This window comes from Primulina huaijiensis, chromosome 9, assembly GCF_012295235.1.
Source record: "Primulina huaijiensis isolate GDHJ02 chromosome 9, ASM1229523v2, whole genome shotgun sequence".
In the NCBI taxonomy this organism is placed as follows: Eukaryota; Viridiplantae; Streptophyta; class Magnoliopsida; order Lamiales; family Gesneriaceae; genus Primulina; species Primulina huaijiensis.
Window position 1 is genome coordinate 253,319 of NC_133314.1, and position 13,462 is coordinate 266,780.

The window sequence follows — 13,462 nt, forward strand, 5'->3', positions numbered from 1 at the left end:
TATCCGTGGACGGTAAATTGTTTAGATATTAGTGAAAAAAAGCTACTCATAAACTTAAAATGACAAGACAACAACTAGAAACTTGTTCGAATAAACAAATTGATACTAGCATGTCATTACATTGACATCTAAAAGAAATCACTTTTATATAAGAAATAAAAATGAGGGTAATTTGAATTCAATTAAGACAATATAAGTTTAGCCAGTTTATTCGGATTTATTATATGGTGTTATACCTTGAAACATATTTCATCTTATTCGGGCTTTAGCTTCTTTACAATGACACTTCCTATAGTTTTCAAAAAAAATCCAAACAATCACCAAGTCTTAATCAGGGCTGTGTGGAATGAAGAAATGACTAGTAATCTTACATAGCACATTGAGGAATATGAGAGACGTTATCACATCATTGGATTTTGAATATCATTCCTCATGAAATATCACAAAATGGCTTAATGTTCCACGAATTCAAACCACCCAAGGGGGTCAATTAAAAATTAGCATCGAGGAAGAAAAAAAATTGAAATCGTGGTCAAATGAACGAGCACTAGTAGCAAATGCTTGGAATTTTCTCCATGAATTTTACCACATATAAAAATTTTACAATGTTACAAGAAGTCCCTCCTGTCCCCATCCAATGATTCAAAATGCCATTAAACAGTCCGGTCAATCACTCACCATAGATGCAATTGTGAAGAAATCTAAAATAAAGAAAGTGTCCTTTGTCAGCTTCACTGATGCATGATTCTTGATCGATTTGGCTTTCATCCTACTTAATTTCACAAACCCCGTTAGGTTCTTCGCAAGACTTGTTTGCAAACACTTCCCGATCAGTATCATTGTTCATCTTTGTACTCCGGGTTCTCTTTTAAGATGACAAATCCTTCGAGAATTGGCGAAAGAGGAATATATCTGCAAAAACCATTGCGTGTTTTAGCATGTGATTCATGTAATTGAGGATTGAACACCAGTTTAGAGCACGATATATTACTTCTCAGTTGCAAGTTCTGCCCTATCACCAGCAGATAGAAGAACAGGAGTTGAGTGGGTTTGGAAACCCGTTATGGTCTTGGGCCTACCCGCTTGACCAACAACATCGACAGCCTGGCCAACACGAACAGGTACTGACAGAGGTTTAAGGTTTTCATCCACTGTCATCAGCATCCTTGGCTGCGGACATACATTTTTATTACAGGAAGGGCATTCACATAACAAATATAATGGGAACGAGAATAACAACAGAACAATAGACGTAGTAAAGTCACACCTGCATAGCCAGAACAAGGAAGTAAAGAACATAATGATATTTCCCCAAGATGAGAGCTTTCAAATCAAGACATGCATGCAACATAGTCACGAGTCCTGCCAGGGCAGTGCTGGAAGGAGGAAAAAGAAGAGTGAACATAGGTGAAAGGGAGGGAGGGAGGGTGGGGGTGGGTCAAGATTCCATGAAATATAATGCAGTCAAAGCCAAGCAAAATCCTTCAATAAAATCGTAGTGCTTATATTATATTAAAATGAAAATATAAAAGTCAAATATGAAGAAATCATAAAGGTTATGCTTGGATTGATGGATTAAATTTGGAGGAAAGGATTTGAGAAATAGATTTTTCAAATGATCTCATCAAATATTAATATCGAAATTGTTTAACTTGATATAGAGTGGATTTGAAATTTCTTTTAGAAAAGAAATCGTCGTTGACCAGATTTTTTATGTTTTTTAATCATCAGACGTAACAATTATATTGCAAATGATGAAGGAGAATATAATTGGTTATCAAGGGATGTATAGAGCAGAGACTAAATATTGAACAGGTAGCAGGATATTGAAAGAAAGCAATCCCAGTAAAGCTCTATTAAATTTAAATTAGCACATTATTTAACTAATTAAACAATGAGAAGATAAAACTAATATTATTGCTGTTGCCACTAGCTCCACATGTATGAGACTGATTTCACTAGTATTTCATCCAAAATCAAGGGATAGAAACAATGGCAACCATGCGAACATCACAACATGAAACAACACAATGAAAAAGTAAAAGTATCATGGCAATGCATGCACGCAGCAAAAACAAGTTGCACTTCTCTACATTCAAATAAACAGAAAATGCCCATCATTACACTAGTTACACGACACCTACTATCTCACCTACACCATATAAAAGTAGAAGAAATTTTCAAAACATGGTCACGTATTTAGCTCTTTCAACTTTTCAAAAATAAATTGAGTCCAAGCATCAAGTAAAATATGAAAACTGCCATCCAATAACACAGATACATTTTTTCTTAACATATCGGAGCTGAAATCTAGAAAACTTACGGGGATAGCAAAAATCTTTCAGAATGGTAGGGTGAAAGTGTCAACAACCCTTTGCCCATATGGACAAGACCTTGAGCGATCCGGACCTGCACAATTGGGAATGCAAATAATTTTACTCACACAAAAACAACCCACCATTTGAATGAGCGTGAAAAATGCATCACGGTGCAAGAATTGTCAACATTGGCCCTACACTGAAAAGAAGACTGGCATCTTTGTAATAATAACTTGACAAATTACGAAGCATCCCGGCAATTCTTGCATTATTGGTTCCAGCGCCAATCAATCCCAAGGAAATAATGGCCGCCTACATAGTTCAAGAAGTATCCACTGAGTACCAAACCATAAATTGCACAACAATAACTATGACAAAAATTCAACCAAAAACTCGTCGGCTTAAGTATCAAACTACCATTGCAACTTCTGTGTCTGTATCATGACTGAGCCTGCTTAATGTGTCCATGACATTGACCTGATAGACCACCAAAGGGACTCCAAAAAAATTAATAGGCAAGAAGTGAGGTGGTTTTAAAAAATTTTATAAAAGAAAAGCAAAGAAACAGAATAAAGAACAAGAGAAAAGAAAAAAGTACCTTTGGATTTGATACGCAGAGGAGACCTAGAGCCAAAGGAACTGCTCTCCTAATATTCTGCTCTCCGTACTGCAAGAGATGCTCCAATGACCGAATGGCCATCTCAAGTCCCAGATCCTCTGCCATTGCTACCATAGCAATTCCAAGAACAGCTGGTCCTTGGTATGTTTCACCCTTCTCAAGATGATGTGCACACTGACCAAGAAAGTGTTGCACCTATAATGGGAAAAGGTAGTAAGAACCAAAATCGACACACTAAAATGGTATGAAGAACCAAAATCGACACCCTAAAATGATAAGAAGTGCAACAAGGGTTTATTACCTTGAGAACATTCCCTGTTCCCGCATAAGCACAAGAAAGTAGGGTCATGTCACAATGTTTTCTAATTTTTTCGTTAAAAGTCTTTGAAACCTCAGCCGTAGCTTCCACACTTTCCTGACATACAGAAGAAAGAGAAAAACAATCTAGCCTGAGCATTGAAGCAAACAAATTTATCCAGCTTCTTTTTGCGGCGAGCTTGTGAGAGCTCATCCCAAATCAAACATGAAAGGAATGTTTGAGCAAATTAAAAATTGTAACTAAGGAACACGTGTCGGATCCAATTCCAACAGTCGTTGCAATAGCTTCATTTTATGCTGCATTTGATGAGTATTTAAGCTACCATTCCACCTAATGGCTCCATACCAGATAATTGTAAATAAACAATATTCTTATTGGAGTTTATTAGATATAGGATTATCTAATAACTTGATGCAGAATGAGTGTCAATTGATTTTGATCCACATTCAGGGCTATCTCTTACCTGCTTTCCAAGGTACAGAAGACCAAGACCCAGGCACAAGAGACGAGTGAGGGGCTCCCCCAATTCTGACTCACTTCGATCCATCAAAGCAAATATGATTGCCTGTGCAACCTCTTCATTACATGAACCCACATACACCAAGCCTAGCGAGACTGCAGTAAATGCAATCACATCAAGAGAATCCTTCGAATCTCCAAGTATGGGAGTTAGTTTACTTCGAATCTGGATGTTGCAAAGCTAATTAGAACCAAATAACTGTCATGCATCACAGACCAAATCTTGTTCAAGAATGAGAGTGTGCAAAAACAAGAAAGATCAAGTTTCACAGATTTATAAAAATCTTGAACTGCTGTTTTATGATTCTGCAAAAAATGAACTCACTTCGTCATTTTGAGAACCAGCATATGCAAGACCTAGGCCCATTATTGCACCTATTCTGGTAGAAGAATCTTCTTTATCAATATACTCAGCCAAAAGAGCCAAAGCCTAAGAGTACAAATATATTAGAGGAAAGAAAAAGTAACAAGTACACATTATTATAATCAAATTGACGAATTGTATGTGTCAGTAAATGCACATATAATCCCATGGGGTGTGAAACTGAAACTTACAGGATCACAATCATTCTTGACATTACAATTCACAATCCCGACTCCTAGTAATGCTCCAGAGATGACATGAGTGTCAGTGCTATGAAAATATTTATCGAGTTGAGCAAGCCCAGAATCAACATCCCAGAGTAAAATCATGCCCTGTAATGGTGAGACAATGACCTTCTAGCTAGTAGACAAACAATAAATAAAATAAACATAAACAAATAGGAAAAGTAAACACCAGACTAGCTGCAGCACTGGCTTTTCCATGTTCTTTATTTTTGAAGAGCCAACTTGTTGAAGCACCACCACTTGATATTTCTGATGAACCTGTCATCAACTTATCCTGCACACATATAATGACACCAGTTTAAGAAGAGAGAGTGAGAGATGACGTTGACCTTTTCCTCGTAGAAAAATTATTTATATCAATGGCATTTACCTGGCCAAAGCCTGCATTTACGAATGCATTGACAAACGTTGCAGCCAAGTTCTGCCGGGCAGAGTCAACAGTTCCCCCACCACTGCCTCGGCCATCAAGTAAATGTGCCTATAGATCCAAGAAAAATATTAAAATCAAAACAATTCACTTTTTATTTTTTATCATGCTTGTAAGGAAGACGGAAAAAGATACCACATTACTAGCAAGGGCGATAAAAAATATGCAAAAGGCAAGAACCACAAAGATAGAGGAACAAGTGAGACGTCAGAGACTAGACAGACCTTGTATATATCATCCGGAGATTTGGGCTCCGTGACTTCAATATCACGTGCAAGTGCAAGATAACCTTCATTTAACTTTGTGTTATTAATTATTTCTTGCAAAGCTTCTCTTTCTTTTTCATCTGCACACATTTCTTCGTCAAGTTCAAAAGTAATGCCCTGCACAACAAGAGAGTATGCACCAATATATCTTCAAGGACCGAGCATCATTCTAGAATAGACTGGATGAAATTTTCGGTTTTCCCAAGGTCGCAAGAACCAAACACAATCCCACTTGTTTTCCTCGATTCCAAAACTTAAAGGAAAGCTCTAAGCCTTCTATACCATCAGTATAATCATGTGCAAAGACAGATTTATAACAGATATTTCTAGGTGTAAACTTTATTAATAAAAGACAACAAAGATATCAACATATACTGGTTCAGATATATTATTTTTCATTTTCTCTTAGCCATTATTTATTTAACAACCCATAGACAGACACACGCACTCAACCATCCTATGTAACGTGAGTGGCATGAAGCTTAAGAAGAATGCAAATAGTAAGAGAAAAAATGCATAGCAAATCGTAACCTAATTTTAAGTCTCAACTCTAAACCAAAGCACAAAAAGTCGGAAGACTACGCACATTCATACTTTACATGCCATAACTCACAATGGTTCAGCCATGCCATGAAAGAAAGAAATTCCTTCACCAAGTGTTGGATCTAATATTATTGTAAGATTTACAGGGTGACTACATATGCTTTAGCGATAATAACTCTTTCAACTCTTAGAGAAATCATTAGGCCTCAACCTTTAACCTTTCTGCAGTGCAGCAGAATACAAAGTAAAAACAATTACCACCCAATATACACATCCCAAAACCTCAAAAAGAAAAACCGCACCAACAAAGTAAACAGTGACAGAAATCAAGGGTACACAGAGAAAAGAAAAGAAAGGTTGACGACAATGAACAAAGTAACTGCATCCAAAAATCCAGATGACTTACATGGCGAGCAAGTATGAAGCAAAACTGCTGCTTTTTCTTAAGATCACTACAAGTTGTGAAGAGTTGCTTCACATACTGCAAAAGGTTACCCAAACATTACATTCGAGGAATAAACATAAAGTTTTGTCAAGTAAACAAGTCACATATGTTATTATTGGATCTATGATTTAATATCTGATATATGATAATCTCACGCCGCAAACTTCCATCTAAAGTTTCCTCAATTAGAAGTCCTGAAGTGAGAATACCAGAATCAAACTAAATACAAACCTGCATATTGTCAAGGTAAAGAGCAATCTGCAGGGCTCTAGGATATTCTTCAAATTTCATGTAGATGGTGTGTGCGATATCCAGAACCAACATGTCATCTGGTCCAGGAAGATACCTAAATTTTTTACACAGCAATAAAATATGTAAAAGCCGCGATATAAATGACAAACTTAACCATCAAAACAAAGAGGAACACAATACAAAATGGTCACTTTCAACTTTCAATAGCCAGCAGATCAAGTCAGGCCAAATTGACTAGAACACTCCTTCAATCTAAAATTTGATATAGAACTACCGGTTGAGTTTTTGGTCTCATATACCTTTGGAGACAAAAAGGGTAATAGAATAGGCTTGTGGTCAATCATCATCGATGAAAGAGGAAGCTATTCAATGCACAAATGGTCGGCACACTGAGGATAAAACACCAGCCAATAGAGTGGAATGAATCTAAAAAAAGAATCTCAAACATCTACTTACTTTGCCGAACTAGTAAGGTATAGGCAGGTCCTTTTATAATTTGTGCTGTCCACGTGCTCAACTAACAGATCAAGATCTTCAACCTGGATTAAAAAAAGGAATATAAAACTCTGTTCTCTGTTTTTGTGATTATTCACAAAATTCTTCATGAATCTATAAATACATTTAAGGATGGGCAATAATACCTCCATCAAAAGATCAACCGCCTCAGGCTCAGCATTATGCTGCAAAAAACATGAACAAAACCAATCCAAAACCTTTATTCTAAGAACAAAAGAAGAAATACACAACTTGAAGTAAAAACTTACTACTTACAGAGTAGACAGAAGGTAATAATTACATGTATCAAAGAAAGAAGATTATTAAAAGCTATGCCTTAATATTAAACAAATAACAGTACCAACGATGATCATACCTTCATATGGAAGGCAACAATTTGTACAACCAGGTCCATTAGATCATCGATTGAAGTTTCTTCACCCTGAAAGAGATGATGCAGTAAAGAAACTTGTTCAGACATTTTTATCTCAAGCATATGTGGTAACGTTCATATAGAAACTTCAAGTATCGAGTAAAGGACAAAGGTGTAAATTTCCACTCTTTAAAATTTTCCAAATAAATATCATAAATTCACCCAAGTCATTATTTAAAGCAACATAATTGCACAGATTCCTGACTAAGTATGTCAAAGTAGATATTCCCAAACTGCAAAAACAAAGTGGTAAGAGTAAAAAGACTACTCAAGTGTGAGTCAGGGACCATATCATCCAAAGAAAACAACCAAACTAGATCCTTATAATAAACTTTAATCTCTTTCCTGATTTGGAATAAAGGGCATGTTTTTACCATTGACATTAAAAAAAAACGGTTTCATACACAATTTTTACTACCAACATTATCACACACTTCATCTAGATCATTAATCAAAATCAACATGTCCGTAACAGAATCCCGAGTCACAACAAAATCCTCCAATCACCAATCACGCTCAGCATTTCTATCCATAATAGAACCCTTCATCATATTTTTACAACTGATAATTTTCCAATTTAGATCATTTCGTTCCAAAGCCTAGCTAATTAAAAGTTAAATAAATAAGTTTTACTTCTAGAAAGCTAGACAAATTTCTTATATGTTCTTTGTAACAAAGATAAGACATGAACTAACTATACATCAGGCAGTAAAAGAAAAGCAGCAGGAGTATTCGTTGGCAACTTTCCTCCTCCTACAATGATTTCCATGACTATTCTCACAATGATTTTATACAAAAAGCTGTATTCAATGAAGCCGAAAGACAAGGCTATCCGTGATAATGTTTTTAAAGAACATTTCCATTCTACCAAAACAAAAACATACACTTATACTAAAGGCTGTATATTTAATTCAATGAAGTTGCAAAACAGGCTATTCATGATAATGATTTTAAAGAACATTTCCATTCTAACAAAAACAAAAACAAACATATATCACATTCTCCAACACAATCTCTTGACGAAATACTTTTATCTTATTTTTATATTTTTTAATATAAATATCATTCTTAATTTATTTCATGCCCCGAAAATACTCTATTATTACATTATATTTTTAATTCAATTTGTTTTAAAACTTTAAAATGCCTTATATTCCAGTGTATGAGTTATGAATGACTATCACTGCACAAAAAATTTTAAGGGCCAATTGCATCAGCACCCGTGTAAAAATTCAAAAAACAATTATGTAAAATTAATTGTACTTAAAAACCACATTTCTTAAAAATCAGGTATAAAACCCCTTACAAATTGGTGAATGTGCTTGAGTTTTTTAACTCAAGAATTGAATGTGCTTGAATTTAAAATGGAGAATACATTAGCCTATTAATATTTTTAGAGGGTTTTATGCTTTTTAGACTTCTCACATGGAGCCTAATACAATTAACCCTAAATTTTAATGGCATGAGTCATGACATCTACGAGAAAAAATGTTTAATTCAAACAATTAAAAAGTAAGCATTCCTAACATTTTCCATTGCAATCTCCCAAAATACCTCAAAACACTAAAAAAAACACTACCAAAAAATTGCCAAATTATGCGCCGTTATCACCTTAACATTGCGTGATGCTGTCAACATTCGAATGAAAAAATTCAAAATTTAAAAAAGAAAAAAATCCAAACAAACTAAAACAAGTTGAGATTCTTATTACTGCTTCAGTTAAAATAGAATTCTCAGCGACTGAACACCTAAATCAACACAGAGAATATCCAAGAAAACAAATTAAGTTGGTTTCAGTTCAATCAAGCAAACTAATTGTTCAGGATTGAGTGGTAATACAGTGTATCAAAACACGGAAAAGCAAATAATAACCCAAGAACAATCAATCAGAATTTGCAAGTACTCTAAGCATATGCATGTGATTAAAAGAGTGAAAAGTCTCATAAAAAGTCTAACCTGCCGTTTTCCATACTCTTGAGCAATTTCCCCAGCCAAATTCCTGCATTAGCATAGGACCAATAAAGAAAATAACTAAAACAATCAATTATAAAAGTCTTCGAACAATATTGGTTAAAACATACAACTGAAAAAAAAATCATACGATGCAAATTTCTTGATTAGTCATGTTGCATCTTACTTGATACACAACTTGTGCAATGCACAGCTATAAATGAAATAAATTTGACAGCAGTATGTGAAGGTTGCCTAGTAAAGGAGTACTTTTTTAATGTCACGTTCCACCAACCAGTAGAACTAAATGGATAGGGATTCTCACCTGACATACTCGTGACCCCATGAACCAATATCACCGTCTGACCCTAATAATCTGTATTTCAAGCTCGCCTGCAATTTTGGGCATTTGCACTTAAAAGATCATCATATTGTATACACTGAGCACAAACTTAGACTCAAGTACACAATTTCACATCCAATCCCAATCATATTAATCATAAGAATAAAACTAATTTAGATTTCATATGGTAAGGAGATCTGTCCTCAGATACTCTATGAAGAAGGTTGTTCTTTCCTTCGATTGAAGAAACAAAAGCATGTTTGGCGAACAAATGCAGATAAACAAAATAGCTTTATTGTGTGGATTAATTTGAAAGCAGTCCAATGATAATTGTTTAAAAGAACATAAAGTCTGACTCGGATGTGTAACAAATAATTGATAACTGAATATATCAGTTTATAAAAGGTTTACGTACAAAATATTAAGTCATAACTGTAATTATCCGAAATGAACTTTTTGTTTTGCTTATATGTTCCATTAAATATTTCGCAAAAATTGCAAAAAAAGTTATGTGTGCCTAATAAGACAATAAATGGGATGCTGCAAAATGAACTAAAAAGCCTATGCTAATGCATTGCGTTCAGAAAGTGTACCCTCTCTCCTTCAGGAGACATTGTCAAGGCCAAAACAGAAAGTATATCTGCAAGCAGTTTCTGCACAAAATATTTTAAAAAACTTGTAAATCAGAGAGGTTTACACGGTTACCATATGATTATGCAATAATGGCCTGATATTTTTCACCTTGAGATCAGAATCTGTCATTTTCTCATATTGTGCTTGTAGAGTTCCATAATGAGGACGTAAAAACTTCAAAGGCTTTGGAACTGAAGTCATAGAACTAGTTGCAGTACGAATTTCTTGCCTACATAAAAAATATACAGCCATAAAAAAACCACCAGATAGATCATGTTGTAAAAATCATGCATAATTATCCATGTTTGAATACAAACCATATTACGTTTACTGTCGATCTAAAATAAACAACTCAACAATCATCATCATAACAGAAAGAAATCCAACCCCATATAAGTCACGTGACTACAAGTTGTTAAGAGTTTAGGATGATGGTTCATTCTTGACCAAATTTATAAACTCTGCATTTCAGGTCGATTTATTTCAAAGTTCTGGAAAAATTTTCGAAAAATCGGCAAATATTCAGTCAGAAACCATCTGGGCATCAATCACATTATATTTTAACCTACATAATTTTTAAACTGTTGCCCATAATTCAATGTTGCTCAATTGTAAAATAATCCACCCCTTCACAATGGACCAACACTTCTTATAACTGGTTGTGACTAACAAGGCATGTTCCATTATATACGACAAGTAAAAAAGGGTAATGAAGACAAAAGGCTAGTTAGAACCTGAAACAGGAGTTGTAGATGTACAAAACAGGTCAAAGTAGCAAAATTTGGTAGAAGTGTATGTTATCTCTGTTCTCGATATGTAAATTACTACAGTACAAGTCCTAACATAAACTAAAAACTTATATTCTATAAAAAATCACATCAAAATCCAACCATAATCACGAGAATTAAATTAAATCCGATTAAATTGGAACAGCATGGCTGGATCCAAATAATAAGTTTCCAAGAATTTATTATAAAATTACTATTAGGATAGACAATTTGCTTGAAAATTCAGATGCTGAGGCATAATGCATCAACATCACATTTTATAGGTAATCATAAACGCGGAGAGTCTTTGGTGATTCAAGAGCCTCCCTAGTCCTAAAAGTGTGCCACTCTTCAATAAAACCAGATATTCATATTGCAGCAACATTTGGATGTTATACATTTCACCTGTCATATAATTAATAAATCTTGGGGTAATTCAAATCATCTTATTTGGAGCCCTTGGTCTGCTAGAATCTATGTAACTTGCAACAATTTATTAGTCAGCAACTCAACAATTTCTATTTCAAATCTTATTCTTTGTTCAATAAAAGAAAACCCAATTAAGTCCATTAAGTAAGCCATATTTCAACAGATTCATATGCTCTCTGTTTCTCATACAACAAATCTTTTTCCACCCCAAAGTAGCAGTGGTAGCATTTTCAAATACCTTATGCATCTGGTAATCTAGTTATCAGTGCATCCTCAGTTTATACAAACTACCATTCTTTATTTTTCACAAGGACCAGATTCAGACCTCCATTTCTCTTCCAGAAAAGCAAGCACTAAACAAATTCTTTATCAGCTTCTCAGCCTCGGTGATATTAAACACCATAATTCAATAATCCTCATGAGATTAAAGTGCAGGGAATTGATGCCAAGGCACCAGATAATCTAGCTGGTATTAAAACCGAAAACATTTCTCCAATATGACAACCATTTCACAGTTGCCATTTCGCATCGCAATGAAAATGTTAGCCAAAGAAATAATCTCCAGCGCACCCAAGTTGAATGCTGTCTTTAATTGGAAAATAATTAACTAGGAAATATTACAAACCTCATGCTCTCCAGAGCAACTTTCTGCAGTCCGGGATCAGAGTCTTGCACCCTCTCCACGTACAATTCCAACTGCTGCTTTAAAGCCAAGTCCTCCTCCGACTACAAAACAAAAGTGGCAAATAAAAATTGCACCAATTCCCATGACAACAGCCAAACATACAAGAAATATACACAAAAAACTTCAACCATGCTACTACATACATAACTTCCAGTAACTCGGAAAATTATAGTTTCTCGGCTAACCAACAAAATTATAATGTTTAATCTAATTTGGGTACTCACCAGATCTTCGTCCTTCTTCTCATCCTTCTTTTTTGGGTCTTTAGAAGGCACCTTCACTGAAGTCTGATCCTTAGTCACTCCATCGCCCGCGACGCCGCCGCTACCGTTGTCCGGCTCAGCTGGTGCCATCTGAAATGTCTACAACAAAAACTCTAGAACAAAGACAAGATTTCCTGTGAAATTATCAGAAATCGAGAAGAACCGATTAAAATGATACGATTTGGAGCCCTAGGAGCATGTGAACATTGAACAGGGAGAGAGGTTCATGATAGTAGGCCTCTACCTGGCCCAAATATATTGGGCCTCCCTACTATTCAAATTGATTATACAGAAATCTATCCTCTACTGTTATGTTATGCATAAGTATATTTTTTGATGGCTCACAAGTATTTTTATAAAATAACTTAATTTAATAAAAAAATCATAAAAACTTTATTTATACTTTTGAATTTTTAAATACAAGAAAATCTATTAAATTGTGCTTCTATAAGAATAGTTTCATTTAATTTTTTATCTATCTTCTTACACATAGGATTTAAAGTAAATAATGATTTATAATATATACGATAATATATACATATTACTTCTTTTCCAGGAATATAATTATAAATGTGAGTTTTAACATTTAATGCTAAAGAACCTAATATATTTATATCAATTAAAATTTGTTATTCTTGCGTCTTTATTTATACTTTTGAATTTTTAAATGATTATTTTAAATATTATAACACAATTATAAAAAATTTATTTTTAATTTTTTTCTATTTTGATTTCTTCTCTACAAGTTTCACAAAAATATAATATATGGTGATCTTTACTCTTTAATGTTGAACATAATTTATATGAAAATATTTTTTACATATAAATATATTACGTTCATGTCAAATATAATATCTATGTATTATGTTTTTACCCAGGATTATGATTCTCAGTTAATTTATTAGTTTCATGGCTTATCGAGGTAGTTAAAATTAACAACCAAATCAAGATCCACATCTCTTGAACGTAGAAGTCTGATTATTCAAAATATTGGCACGATTTTGTGCCTAGAACGCCCACAAATTTTCATGATAAACAAATTGAAACGCCCAGTGGGACACTTACGCCAAGAAAGCTAAGAAACAGTGAGAATGACGAAATAATGCTGCAAAGTCAGGTGGGTTTATGAACCATTGGAAGGAATACA

The 13,462-nt window shown here is 34.3% G+C and overlaps 1 protein-coding gene across 1 annotated transcript; it reads right to left on the reverse strand.

The window, feature by feature from the left end:
• Window positions 1-550: 550 nt before the first annotated feature.
• Window positions 551-12,550, reverse strand: LOC140985210 (26S proteasome non-ATPase regulatory subunit 2 homolog A-like). Its single transcript, XM_073452987.1, has 25 exons — window positions 12,277-12,550; window positions 11,993-12,093; window positions 10,280-10,400; window positions 10,132-10,191; window positions 9,521-9,588; window positions 9,202-9,244; window positions 7,189-7,254; window positions 6,959-6,997; window positions 6,774-6,856; window positions 6,297-6,411; window positions 6,027-6,101; window positions 5,036-5,194; window positions 4,755-4,862; window positions 4,554-4,658; window positions 4,331-4,471; window positions 4,101-4,205; window positions 3,720-3,941; window positions 3,239-3,352; window positions 2,917-3,132; window positions 2,736-2,795; window positions 2,517-2,630; window positions 2,324-2,409; window positions 1,268-1,376; window positions 992-1,170; window positions 551-912 (listed from the first exon to the last, which is right to left on the reverse strand). Exons 1-25 carry the CDS (start codon window positions 12,403-12,405, stop codon window positions 837-839), a joined length of 2,694 nt encoding a protein of 897 aa, XP_073309088.1. The 5' UTR covers window positions 12,406-12,550; the 3' UTR covers window positions 551-836.
• Between the last annotated feature and the right edge of the window lie 912 nt (window positions 12,551-13,462).